Genomic DNA, 13,635 nt, shown 5'->3' on the forward strand with positions numbered 1-13,635 from the left:
TCAGACATGCTCTGAAGAGCAGCTACTCTTTAGAGAGCAAAAAACTTCAGAGAGGAAACCCCATTCTTCTGAACTAACTTTCTGATTGCAGAACACCTATTTTACCATCATTAGGTTCTTCAAATCTGCAGCCCCTTCCTGCCGTCACTCACACAGTTATTCTTACTCCCAAAAGGAACCCAAGGGGCAGCCATGCAATAGCCGTTTCATCCAGGAAGAGCCAAAAGCCCCCATACATTCCACATGACCTGTTCATGTACTTCTCACTGAAGCTCTTGAAGTAAAAATTAGGTGATATGTTCCTCAAAGACCTTATTGCCTCTCTGCACCAAAATGAGTCTCACCTAATGAATAAAGAAAGGACAATTTTCCCAATTCTGTTCATCCATTATCAGTAAATGTAGTAAAATGGATCCAAATTACATTCTCAGTCACCTCAATCTGGTAATTTCAGATAGAAAGCATAATTATACATTTAGGGTTAATAAATTTTAAAATTGAGTGAAATAAGCAAATAAAGACCTTTGAGAGCAAATTTTAATGGCCTTTTCCTGAACCAAATCTCATACCTTTGTTTTCCAATGTAGCAGAAATCAGCACTACAGAAAAGTGAGTTACTGAATTACTGCACACACTGCCGCCCTGAGCAGGAGCAGGCATCCATACCACAGCCCATGGTATGCAGCACCTACTCTCAGATTCCTCGTAACAAAACATCATTTTGGTGAGCTGCAGCACAGCCCTTGTGTTACTTCAAGCACTTTGTTCAGTCACTAAAAGCCAGTTAGTGTGTACAAGGAGTTTCTGCTCTAAAGAATGACAGCCCTGAGCAGTGGGGACATGAGCCGTTCCTACCCTACTGTTTGCACTCTTCGTAGCAGTATGGGTACCATGTTTGTGCTTCTTGGCTCTCTTTTCTAAAAATCACAGCCCACAAGAAACCACAGCAAACCCTTGCACCTGCACTCTTCTAACTACAAAGGACAAATGTTCTCCCTGTTCACTACAGCTTTTTAGATATTAGAACCAATTATAAATAAAAAAATAAAAGTAGCATCTTTCTTAGAAATCCAAAATTCCTCTTATGGTCCCCAAAATAACAAAGCCATATGTAGTAACTCCACCTGGTGACTTGGGCTGTAAGTATTTCCAGCAGGCTCTATAGCTGAGATAGCTCTGGAGGAAAGAAACCGATTAATTTTTTTTTGGTGGAACATGCAGATTGGAATAAACTGGAACATTTTGTGAATTTCTTTTGAGCACATAGAATTGTGTGAGTCAAAAGTAATGAAGCAACTCCCCATAATTCGTTCTGACATTTTCTAAGTGATGTTTCAATTTTAAATGAAATGCTATTTCATTGCAAAATTTTCTTCAATTGTACGTAAAAATATTTCTTAAAGAACTATCTAAAATATTTTGCTTCCAACACATTTTTCCCAAATTTCTAATTTGCCAAAATTGCTCTTTTTGAAGAAGCATGAGGCATATCTCAAACAAATGAAATCCAAATCACTGTCACTTGCACAACTCTTAAGTATTGCAAAACTAACGGTATCGTTGCATAGGCTCAATGGAATTGTAAAACACCACACAAAACACTGTACAAAATAAAAAATACAAGAACTCTTCTATAGGTAAAAGGATAATTCATTTTTAATCTCAACTCAAAACCACAACCATGGTTAAGTCTGGGGGATTGATTCTGATAATATTGCCATTAAAAATAATTACACCTTAAATCCTACTTAAAATAATGACACAGTTAACGGTGTTTATCATAGAACAAACCAGCTGCTTTCCTGGAATATCCATCTTTCAGCTGATGCAGAATGTCTTTTGAAGAGAGAAGTCATTGGGTTCAGACCATGTACTGGTGTGAAAAATTCACTGGCCTGGTCTGCTCATGAAGTCAAACAGCAACTTCCAAACTCCACAGTACTTGTATAGACTAATCATATAAGCAGAGACAACTGTAGGAGAGTTCACTCAAACCTCAGAAAGATTTCTTTTGAACCAAAATGACTGCGGTATATATCTCAGAGCATGTTGAGTGAGGGAAGGTTGATTTGAATGGCTCAGACCAGGTGAGAATGACCATCAGGATGACCCTAAATATTAGTCTAGGTTCCCAGGCATCCAAGTGAGCAACATGATTCACACCTCACAAATCTTCTTCCAGCATTTCCACCAGCTCAGACAGATAGGACTGGGTTAGTTACAGCCATTTCATCCATAGCTGGAGAACCTCTTATGCTGCTCCCATACTTTGAGGGAGGAACTGATGCAGTTTGTTATCAAGTCTGATGGCTTGCTATGGCTATGTCCATGTAAACGAAAAGCTGACAACAGCGCTGATACTACGAATTTACTGGGGTGTTCATATAATTTTTGTTTGTTCCATATTTAAGTCATGTGCAACATTAACATCTAGGCTGAGAAGGGCTAGTTAAAAATCCAAAATTACAATATATATTTAAGAAAAGTATTGTGATTTGTGAGGTAGACTACCAGAGTGAGCATAAATTTATGAGACAGTGCAGGGCAAGGGATGAAACATCCACCTTACACTTGTATCAGTAAAAAATGGCAGGACAAAAGAGCAGAAAGAGAAAGAGAAGGGTGTGGCATTTATGATAATTTTATTCTCTTAAAATTGCATCACTTGCTACACATGAAGTGTGGAAGAGAATTCTGTGGGGCTGCCTGTTGTGAAGCAGTGGCCTTCACAGGAGGCTGGAGAGGAGGTTGGCTTTAAACAGAGGGATCTTAGAATGAATGCGTGATTTTTTGTAATGCTTGATGCGTACCTAGACAGCTCTGGATAGGAACTGGATCAACAACTAGAAATCTTCTAAAAGTTAAGCCAGTTTTATATGTAACTTCTGCTTCCAGTCTTTTAGATACGGCTTCACTTGGAGCTTTGATGGTAAAACACCCATCTGGTGGTGTAGAAGTACACCTGATGGGTAAAAGTGACACATTTAGGGTTACTAGCACTATGTAGGTAAAGGTCTGAATAAAGATCATGCCCAGACAACCATGCCAGAGATTTAGCCCAAGGTAGAGTTAAGGAATCCAGAGTGAAAATCTTCAAAGGCTGAAACCACAAAGGCTGATATTGGTCCATGTAGGAACTCACACCAGCTGCTGCTGACTTTGGGTATACACTCTCTGCAGTTAAATACAAAGCTGCATCCCTTCCAGAAAGAAAAGACATCTAGAAAGCAGTTTCTGCCTTGACATTAAGTGCAGCATGAGGCACATTACCTGGCTTCCTCAAGCATTCGCAGCAATTCGAAGCTGAATTTTAAAGAGATGGTTAGAGAACAGTTCAGTGTTTGTTCTCCTCCACAGCCCCTAGTTAGCCTTTTAAATACCTACACAGGTTATGTCCCTAACCGTCAGAAATCACAAATTACTGTTTTCCTCTTACTGGGTACCATGAAATCCCTTTCTTGCCTGTGACCCTGCTGCAGGAAAGCGCTTAAGTAAATCCTTAATCTTGGGACCCTGCTGCTGGATTCTGTTCCTGAACTCACACCTCTCAACACTGTTCTCCCACTGCCTTCCTGCAGAGTGAAGAGCAGAGGCTAATTTCTTTAAATATTAAGAGGAATTAATCTTTGCAACAGCTAGAGTCAAGGTGGCGGCCCAAATATTAATTCACTTAAATATAGTTCTTTTAAAAAAGCAAACCCAGAGAAACTAAAATATTTATTTGTACCTACTAAATTTATATCATGAATAAACGCTATTCATTGTCAGCGAAGCCAGCAAGAAACCCCTCCACCTGATCATTATTTTACTCTGTGAGGACTAACAAAGGGTACTTTCATGCAATAAGAAAAGTATGTCACCCTTAGAAACACTGTAAAACAAGAACCGGCAAAAAGATTCACTGTTAGGGAGATGGAGCAGCATCCTAGAACTGGTAGTTCTAATGGATACCAAACGATACATGCTTTGGAGGGACTGAAATGTCCGGGCAAAGGTATTTGACCCCATTGTACTAAACTGCAGCTTCACCTTATTTTCATAACTGGTATTTTATAAACAAACAGGGACTTAATAAATTTATTAAATGCATGTAAACCAGCTATTTTTTCTAAATTAAGTACACTGGTAAATATTCTTTTCATTTCTTTGATTCCCTCTGCAGCTTTTTATCGTGAAACCTTTTTTATAGACCTGAAGATATTTAAAAGTGGTGTGAAGTAATCTCATTGAAAGGGAAAGTAACTTTCAGTGGCTGTGAACGATTATTGGACTGAGAACCTCATCAGATTCACATATGGAGTTACAGGCAAAACCAAATCTCGTATGTGCTCCTCTGGCTCACAGTTTCGCTTCTGGGAACACTACATGATCAGCCTTCCTTCTCTTTAACAAATCTTTACATATGGCCAAGACCATTGGTCATTCTGCTCTGTGAGTAAAGTGAGTAAAGCGAGTAAAGCACTGCAAAAAGTGGCTTTGTGTTGGCTGCGCAAATCGGAAGCAAGAAGCAAAGAAGCAGGAAAAGGAAAAAAAAAAACAAAGGAAGGACGTAAGGAAAGTGAAATGACCTGTAAGGCACTGGATGACTGAAATAATCCCAAACCTGTGCCCAAGCTCCTAATAAGGTTTGAACAACCCAGTGCTCCCCTTGCCGGGTCCTGCTGTTTGTGAATATGAAGGGCCAAGATGTGACCAGTGAAGTCTACTTTGGCCAGAATGTCAGGCTTTTCCAGAAACCCTGCTGTTGCCATTCAGCATCAAGAAAGGAATGGTGACTTATATCCAAAACAAAACTTGTATCTGATAATTTGCTTTTGTGCTGAGTATTTCTTTGGCTTAGAGCTACAGCAGCCTTGTAAATTCATGAGTACCACTTGTGTCATGTCTTAAGCTTAAAAGGCATCTTGTTTTCACTAGTCTGTCTACAACTTTTGTTTATTTTTCAAATATTTTCTCTTTAACAAGCCACAACAGAATCCAGTGCATATTATCTGCCCCAGACAACCAGGGACAGAGAATATCTGTACAGCAGTAAGACCCAAGAAGGCCTGCCTTGGGCAGAAGGCAATTCCTGACAAGTAAAACCCGTTAACAGATTTAGTCTCCCTTACACTTGGCCTAAATCCCTCCTGCATAACACTAAAATAACTGCACAGCACAGAGCACTGGAGTTACTTCTCCAAAACATTCCTGAGGCCTGACATGTCGGCTCTGCATCTCCTACAGTTGCACAGGCCATGCAAGAACTAGGGAGCCTGTTACAGGTCAGCTCATCACAGGAGCTTCATGGTGCTCCCTGTGCAAGTTCTGTGTCCTACCAGCTGATACACCTGCACCCCTCTGGTAACGAACAGTGCCCGTGACTTGAAACTGAAGTGGCCAGCAGGTTGATGGAGGTCATTCTCCCCCTTTAGCCTGGCCTGGTGAGGCCATCTCTGGAGTACTAGTTCTGGACTCCCCCAGCTCAAGAAGGACTGGGAACTACTGGAGAGAGTTCAGGGGAGAGCTACAAAGGTGATCAAAGGGATGGAGTACCTCTCTTATGAGGAAAGGCTGAGAGACCAGGGTCTGTTTAGCCTGGAGAAGAAAAGACCCAAAGTGCGGGTGTCAAGAGGATGGGGTCAGGCTCTTCTCAGCGGTGCCCGGTGACAGGACAAGGCGCAATAGGCACAAACTGGAACACTGGAATGTCCATCTCAACATGAGGAAAAACTTGACTTTGAGGGTGGCAGAGCACTGGAACAGGTTGCCCAGAGGTGGAGTCTCCTTCTCTGGAGATGTTAAAAACCCACCTGGATGCGTTCCAGCCCATTCTGCTCTGGGTGACCCTGCTTTGGCGGAAGGCGGGGGGGGTTGGACTAGATGATCTCTGAAGGTCCCTCCCAACCCCTACCGTCCTGTGATCACCACACAACCCCTCACCTTCACGGGGCCCACTTATGACCTCCCAAACCCACCCCCAAAGCTCACGAAGCCTCAGGCCAGGGCCAGAAACAGCCCCAAGAGGTGCTTGCGTTTGGGGTGGCTGGTCTTGAACGCCCATGTTGGCCACGCCAGAGCCCATGGCGTACCCCTCAACATCAGCCCCGGCCCTTGAGGCGTCTGTGTGGGGCAGCCCGTGCTTCCCTACAATTCCCAGCTGCCGTGTGAGCCGCCCGCGGGGCAGCAGGGCGGGCTGGGGGCGTGGGGACGGGCTGAGGGCGGCAGCCCCCGCCCGGGGGAGACCCTGGCCGCAGGGGAGGGGTGGGCTCTGCCCTCGGGGCTGCGGTCCCGTCTCCGTGTAACGCCCCCGGGGGAGAGCGCTCCCGCCGGTGCGGGCAGGGGCAGGTGGCGGGGAGGAGCGGGGGGAGCGGAGCGCCCGGCCCGGCTCCAGCTCCCCGCCTCCGGCCGGCGCTGCCCGCCGCGGGGGGAGCGGGGGTGGCGGTGGAGAGGGGGGGTCCCCGACGGCCTCTATATAAGCGGCTGCAATGGCTCTGCCGGCAGAGCCCAGCGGCGCGGCGGGGAGGCGGCGGCCGGGACCATGGCGACGGCCGTCCTGTGATCACCACACAACCCCTCACCTTCACGGGGCCCACTTATGACCTCCCAAACCCACCCCCAAAGCTCACGAAGCCTCAGGCCAGGGCCAGAAACAGCCCCAAGAGGTGCTTGCGTTTGGGGTGGCTGGTCTTGAACGCCCATGTTGGCCACGCCAGAGCCCATGGCGTACCCCTCAACATCAGCCCCGGCCCTTGAGGCGTCTGTGTGGGGCAGCCCGTGCTTCCCTACAATTCCCAGCTGCCGTGTGAGCCGCCCGCGGGGCAGCAGGGCGGGCTGGGGGCGTGGGGACGGGCTGAGGGCGGCAGCCCCCGCCCGGGGGAGACCCTGGCCGCAGGGGAGGGGTGGGCTCTGCCCTCGGGGCTGCGGTCCCGTCTCCGTGTAACGCCCCCGGGGGAGAGCGCTCCCGCCGGTGCGGGCAGGGGCAGGTGGCGGGGAGGAGCGGGGGGAGCGGAGCGCCCGGCCCGGCTCCAGCTCCCCGCCTCCGGCCGGCGCTGCCCGCCGCGGGGGGAGCGGGGGTGGCGGTGGAGAGGGGGGGTCCCCGACGGCCTCTATATAAGCGGCTGCAATGGCTCTGCCGGCAGAGCCCAGCGGCGCGGCGGGGAGGCGGCGGCCGGGACCATGGCGACGGGCGGCGGGCAGGGCCTGCCCCCGCTGCTGCTCCTCCTCCTGCTCCGGCTGTGCCAGGCAAGTGCGGGGCGCCCGGCGGGGTTGGGGGGGGGAGAGCCGGCGGCCGGGCCGGCCCCGTGACCCGGCCTCTCGGGGGCCGCTTTGTCCCCGCAGGTGAGCGGCCGGGAGCCGGCGTGTCCCCGGCCCTGCGGCGGGCGCTGCCCGGCCGAGCCGCCGCGCTGCGCCCCGGGGGTGCCGGCCGTGCTGGACGGCTGCTCCTGCTGCCTGGTGTGCGCCCGGCAGCGCGGAGAGAGCTGCTCCCCGCTGCTGCCCTGCGACGAGAGCAGCGGACTCTACTGCGACCGCGGCCCCGAGGACGGCGGCGGGGCCACCGGCATCTGCATGGGTAGGTGGCGGCGGGACTGGGGGGCCGGCGGGGCCGGCGGCAGCCCTCCCCGGGGCGGAGGGGAGACCTTCCCGTCGCCGTGCCCGCCGGAGGGTGCCGCCGGCCCGCTGTTCCCTCGGGGGATGCGGCTTCTCCGGGGGCTCTCTGGCTGCTGCCCGAGGGGTGTCCGGGGTGTCCGGCCCCGGGACCGGGAGGGAAACCCGCCGCAGCGTCGCGGGGGGCGGCCGGCTCCCCTCCGCCTCAGTGAAATTCATTCTCTTTTCCGGCTAGTGCTGGAGGGGGACAACTGCGTGTTTGACGGGATGATTTACCGCAACGGGGAAACCTTCCAGCCCAGCTGCAAGTACCAGTGCACCTGCCGGGACGGACAGATCGGCTGCCTGCCCCGCTGTAACCTGGACCTGCTGCTCCCCGGCCCCGACTGCCCCTTCCCCAGGAAGATCGAAGTCCCCGGAGAGTGCTGCGAGAAGTGGATCTGTGACCCTAAGGATGAAGTGACTTTGGGAGGTTTTGCTATGGCTGGTGAGGAAAATAAAACTAATTATTGCAGTCATTGTGAGGAGGAGGTGGTATCACACTGGAAATATCCGTGGGGTTGCCAAATCTAAGAGACATTGCTTTGTGTGATCGTTTTCTCTGCTCTTTTTTCTCATCTAGAGTCACTAGTGAGTATACCAGTGGTTATGAATAAAACCAGTTCAATAGGTAAAAGAAGAGATATCCTGAGGATGAACGTGCATAGCAGTTTTCAAAGGTTGTTAACCTGAGTTAGTTCCCAGTTCTGAAATTACTGTTTATCTGGTAGGTCAGTGAGTGGAATAAAACAGGGGCAAGCTCATAATCCTCCAAACGTTATTTCCACCCTCAGATCAAAGCTGCCGTCTTGCTAGTTGCTCTGCAAGAGTATGTTGCATCATAAATACTTTTCTAACAGCTTAGTCTACAAGAGACTTTTTTTCCCTGTAAATTCTCCTGTTATTACAAGTGGTCAGCATGGTAGCTAAAATGCCAAGAGATCCCTGCCTGCCTATGCTAGAGCTCTCATCATTATTGTTGGCATCAAAGCATTACAAAGTACTTGGGAGAAGCAGTGGTTATAAACACAGTGAGTAGATCTGAAAAAACCAAAAAATCCCATTCCAAAACACAGAACTCATAAACTGCTAGTGTAATTGAAAAAATAAAGCTACGTAATATTTTCCCCCTGATTTCTTATTGAATTATGTCACAATTCCCTTTAAATTAGACTATTAGTTCAAGATGAATTTTCGTAAGCCACTTATACTGAGAGCTGAGGGCACAGTGTTCTCTTCCAGTCATTGTTCTTTGTGGTCTTAAGCAGTTAGTTATGCTGAAACACAGCTAATCCATTTGAAAAACAAGTAAGAAAAGATCCAGGAAGAAAAGCTCTAATAACTTGTCAGAGTCCTGTGAAGTGTCAGTTATAAGGCACATAAGGTATGAACAAAAAGCTTGCCACCTTCCTACTATTTTTCCTTTTCTTTGACTTGTTTGACAGTGACAGGCTAATGTGTAAAATGCCTACAGATGGATTATCTGTATTCTGTCTAGCAGTGGACATACCTCTTGGAAAGCCACCTTTGTGGAGCTTTACCATCCAAAAGGCAAAAATGCTGTTGTAGAGCATTACAAGCAAGACCTGTGACTGACAGTTCAGTCGTGTTGCCTCAGTCTGTTTACTTCTGTGATAAGCACTGAACCAAACTATACAGTAATAATATTTGCATAATAGAGCTTAAGACTGCCATGAGGGCAGGACGATGATCAGAGTTGGCTATGGCTTTGAGGAGCTATGATAACTCCTGGAAATTACTTCCTTCTTCCCTCCCTACTGCCACCCTGGCTGTAATCTGTCAATAATTGACAAGATTGGGTGACTTTATGACTCTTGGAGTAAAGGACTTTACTTGCGTGCTGTTTATTAGTTTAGAAAAATCATTCAGCCTCTCTCAAACCATATCTAATACAAATATTTTTATGAAGTAGCTTTAGAACAGATTTCTGATGTATTTCCGTTGGAAAGAGTGAGGAATAAGTTTAGAGTTTTTAACCAGTTTAGAGTTCTAAACTGGTTAAAAAATTAGGAGTAATTCTTCCAGCTGTGGACTTGAGTGAACTGAATCTAAGTGCTGATTACACTGATATGCACCTTCTTTTATTTTTAGATGCATGAAGTTGTCATGCAGAGCTCCTAAAAAGGCAGCTTTTAAAATTCCTGAATCCTGTCGAAAGCGTGGATTTTGGATCTTTTTTTTGTCCCCCATGTTTCTTCCCAGATCTGGTAGAGCTTAATTAGATACTGGGTTTTCACGTGAGTTTTTCTTGTAATACAGTTCTGTGGGGTTTTTTCTCCAGCCTACAGACAAGAGGCCACACTCGGGATCGATGTGTCGGATTCAAGTGCCAATTGTATTGAGCAAACAACAGAATGGAGTGCTTGTTCCAAAAGCTGTGGAATGGGCTTTTCCACCCGTGTTACCAACAGAAATCAACAGTGTGAGATGGTGAAGCAGACACGGCTTTGCATGATAAGACCTTGTGAAAATGAAGAGCCGTTGGATAAGGTATGCTCCAAAGAGTGGCAGGGGAGTAGGGTCTCTTCAGCTGTAATTCCAAGGTTGCAATATTATGGTCTGGAACAGTCCAGGTACAAGTGTACATACTGCTTTTAGCCTGTGTGCAGCAAGCCCAGTGCTTTTGGAAAGCTGTGTTCACTTAGTAGCTCTGTGCTGCACCTCCAGCAGGTCAAGAGAGGTGATTTTGCCCTGCTGCACCTCTCTGGTGAGTCCAGAGGAGGGCCATGAAGATGATCAAAGGGCTGGAACACCTCTCCTGTGAGGATGGACTGAAAGAGTCGGGGTTGTTCATCCTAGAGAAGAGAAGGCTCCGGGGAGACCTTATTGCGGCCTTTCAGTACCTAAAGGGAGCTTACAAGAAAGGCGGAGACAGACTTTTTAGCAGGGCCTGTTGCAATCCAACAAGGGATAATGGCTTTAAACTAAAAGAGGGTAGATTCAGACTAGATATAAGGAAGAAGTTTTTTATGATAAGGGTGGTGAAAGACTGGAACTGGTTGCCCAGAGAGGTGGTAGATGTCCCATCCCTGGAAACAGTCAAGGTCATGTTGAACAGGGCTCTGAGCAACCTGATCTAGTCAAAGGTGTCCCCACTCATTGCAGGGGGACGTTGCACTAGATGGCCCTTAAAAGCCCTTTCCAACCCAAACCAATTCTATGATTCTGTGATAATTTGAGCCGTCCTAAGCAGATCAGATATAATGTATGTGCAGATTATTTTGACAGCTCATGCAGTCTAACTTCTCCCACAAATGCAATTGTACCACCTTCATGTATACTACAGAGTTGCTCCAGTCATGCAGAATGGATGTGTCAGATTTCTGGTCTGTTGAGCATCTGGAACTGCAGAGAAATCTATGAAATCCTGCAAAATTTGCTTGTTTAAATGGAACCCTATTGTAATCATTATGATGCTTTTTCCAAAAGCAAATCCAACACTGACACTTCAATAAATGTGTTATCTAAGGGAAATTACTTTTTTTCTGCTTCTACACATTATACAAGTTTTACTGTCAGAGAGTATGTACCTAGGTAAGAGGACTATCACTTCACATAATGTTCTGAGTGTTGGAAAGCATTTCTAAGGCCTTTGCTGAATACTCTGTGCAGTTTTAAATACTGTGTTTTGAAAAGGATATGGAACAGTTGGGAAGAGTTAGGGACACTAGCAAGAATGATCAGAGGTCTAGAAAATGTGTGCTGGTAAGGAAAAAATGATTGAACGGAACTTTTTCTGAATGCAAGAGAATGGAGGTGCGGTCTCATAACTGTGTTCAGATATCGCAGCCTGTTCTGAGTCCATGGGGGATACAACAAGAAATAGACCATAGAAAAATTAAGTCATGAGTGAAATCCTTCCAGGCAGTAGGAATAGTAAACAGTAGGATTGCCTGGGGCAGATGTGGAGTCTCTGTCACTGAAAACTTCCAAGGACAATTTAGACAATCATCAGTTAAGAATAACATGGATAAAGCTGGTTCTGCCTTGGGTCACAAAAATGGGCCATGACTTTTGAGGTTTGTTATAGCCCTCTGTTTTTTTCCCCTGAATCTAGTCCTGTAACTTGCTCATGTGGCTCCCTGATTCTCTGGTGCAACTACAACAGAAGTTTTCCAGTAGAGTGTAGTTTCATAATCATGGTTTGGCTTGTCTCAGATGACCAGGGTGCGCATTATTTGTCATTTATTATTCACCCAATAACGCAAGGGCAGATCTTGCAGGAGTTACCTGTAAGTAACTACTTAAGTAGCTACTTAAGTAAGTAGCTGCAGAGTCTTATTGCTGTTGAACAAGCAAAGACAACAGATTTAAGTTTTAAGTGCAGGTCTATATCCTTGCGTATCAGTTTTTAGCTGCTTTCTGTCTCATGCAATGATGTATCTAATGTCATTTCTTATATTTCTTAGAAAGGGAAGAAATGCATCCGAACAAAGAAGTCCCTGAAAGCTGTTCGCTTTGAATACAGGAACTGCACGAGTGTGCAGACCTACAAACCTCGTTACTGCGGCCTCTGCAGTGATGGGCGATGCTGTACCCCACACAACACCAAAACGATTCAAGTTGAGTTCCGCTGTCCTCAGGGCAAAGTCCTAAAAAAGCCGATGATGTTGATCAACACCTGTGTGTGTCATAATAACTGCCCTCAGAGTAACAATGCTTTCTTCCCGCCGTTAGATCCGACGTCCAGTGAAGCAAAAATATGAAAAGCATAAAATAAGTAGTGCAAAAGGTATAAATAGTTTATACAAAACTTGACCCACAATTGCATATGAAAAGTATCTAAGATGTTTTTCAAAACAGTCTAGGCGCTTTCTTTTTTCCTGTAGTTTATTAAATACCTCATTTTACATTTTCCCCTTCCAAAGGTCTTTCATTCACTGGAAGGAAATCTTGTACCTTGGACAGAGCCTTCTTTTTTTCTTGACGGTGGCATGAAAGTTGCAGAGCAAACAGCTACTCTTTCTCCTTGAGTTAAGGGATCATGCCACGAGCTTCAGTAGCTGCAAGACTGGGCTCTTTAAGAGTTCCTTGGGGAACGCATGATACCATATCACATAAGCTTCCACGTTCTTCACTTTGCATAATGTGTGTAAACACTTAAGCAGTGTTCTTTTTCTATTCTAATGAAACTCTGCTTCTGATAACAGTAAGAATCTTACTGATGGAAGTGTTGCATTCTTGTGTCTTGTAAAATACCTTCTATCTGTACCTCCGAATTTCTCTGAGGATTAAGTTTGCACATAGCCCCTGAAATGATATAGCTACAGTCTCCTATCCTGAAGCATAGCAGACTGGTAGCTGACAGCAATTAAATTTCTGTTTGGTAACTTCATTAGCAGTCTAAGCCTAAACCCACTGAAGTCAGCATCTTAGGGGAGCAATACCTGTCTGTAGATATTACTATTTGGATGCAAAAATAAAATTTCTGTAAATTCCTCTAAAAAACAAACTGTATCATATGGTGCTTCATTTCTTAGAAAGGTGTATATGTAAATAGAAACTGTATATATTGTAATATAACTTTACTAAGTAAATAAACTTAATATGATTCAAAATCTTTTTCTACTGAAGTTGTTTTTCTTAAAGTACCAACTTCTAACAGCTAAAAGCAATGGTAAGAAAGAAGGATCTGCAGACTCCTTAAAATCAAAAGACTCTGTCTTGCAATGTTCTTAGCGTACATCATCCTAATTGCTGCCTTAACGGGTATGCAGTGTCTCGGATAACTGATTTGTGAGGCACACCTTAGCAGGGAGGTTTCTTTCAGAGTAAGGTAGCCTGGGAGACAGGATGATGTAAATAAAGTTAGGTTTGGATGCGGTGTGCCCTGAAACATAGCGGTGGTGGGGAGGTGATATCTGGAGGTTGGGTTTGAGTCTGAAGTACTGATGAAGTGTTTGATCATATCTTGCAGCATTTCTGTCTCATAAAAGCAGCCTGTGACCCTTCTTCTGCTAGATTGTATGGCAATATCCCCAAGGAATA

General features: G+C 46.1%; 1 protein-coding gene across 1 annotated transcript; it reads left to right on the forward strand.

Annotated features, from left to right (window-relative positions):
- The first annotated feature begins 7,158 nt into the window (after nt 1-7,158).
- Nucleotides 7,159-13,099, forward strand: NOV (nephroblastoma overexpressed). The gene is made up of 5 exons (XM_014965214.1): nt 7,159-7,224; nt 7,321-7,552; nt 7,823-8,074; nt 9,929-10,137; nt 12,057-13,099. Exons 1-5 carry the CDS (start codon nt 7,159-7,161, stop codon nt 12,351-12,353), a joined length of 1,056 nt encoding a protein of 351 aa, XP_014820700.1. The 3' UTR covers nt 12,354-13,099.
- The last annotated feature ends 536 nt before the right edge of the window (nt 13,100-13,635 follow it).

Source organism: Calidris pugnax, unplaced genomic scaffold, assembly GCF_001431845.1.
Source record: "Calidris pugnax isolate Ruff unplaced genomic scaffold, ASM143184v1 scaffold41, whole genome shotgun sequence".
NCBI classification, from domain to species: domain Eukaryota; kingdom Metazoa; phylum Chordata; class Aves; order Charadriiformes; family Scolopacidae; genus Calidris; species Calidris pugnax.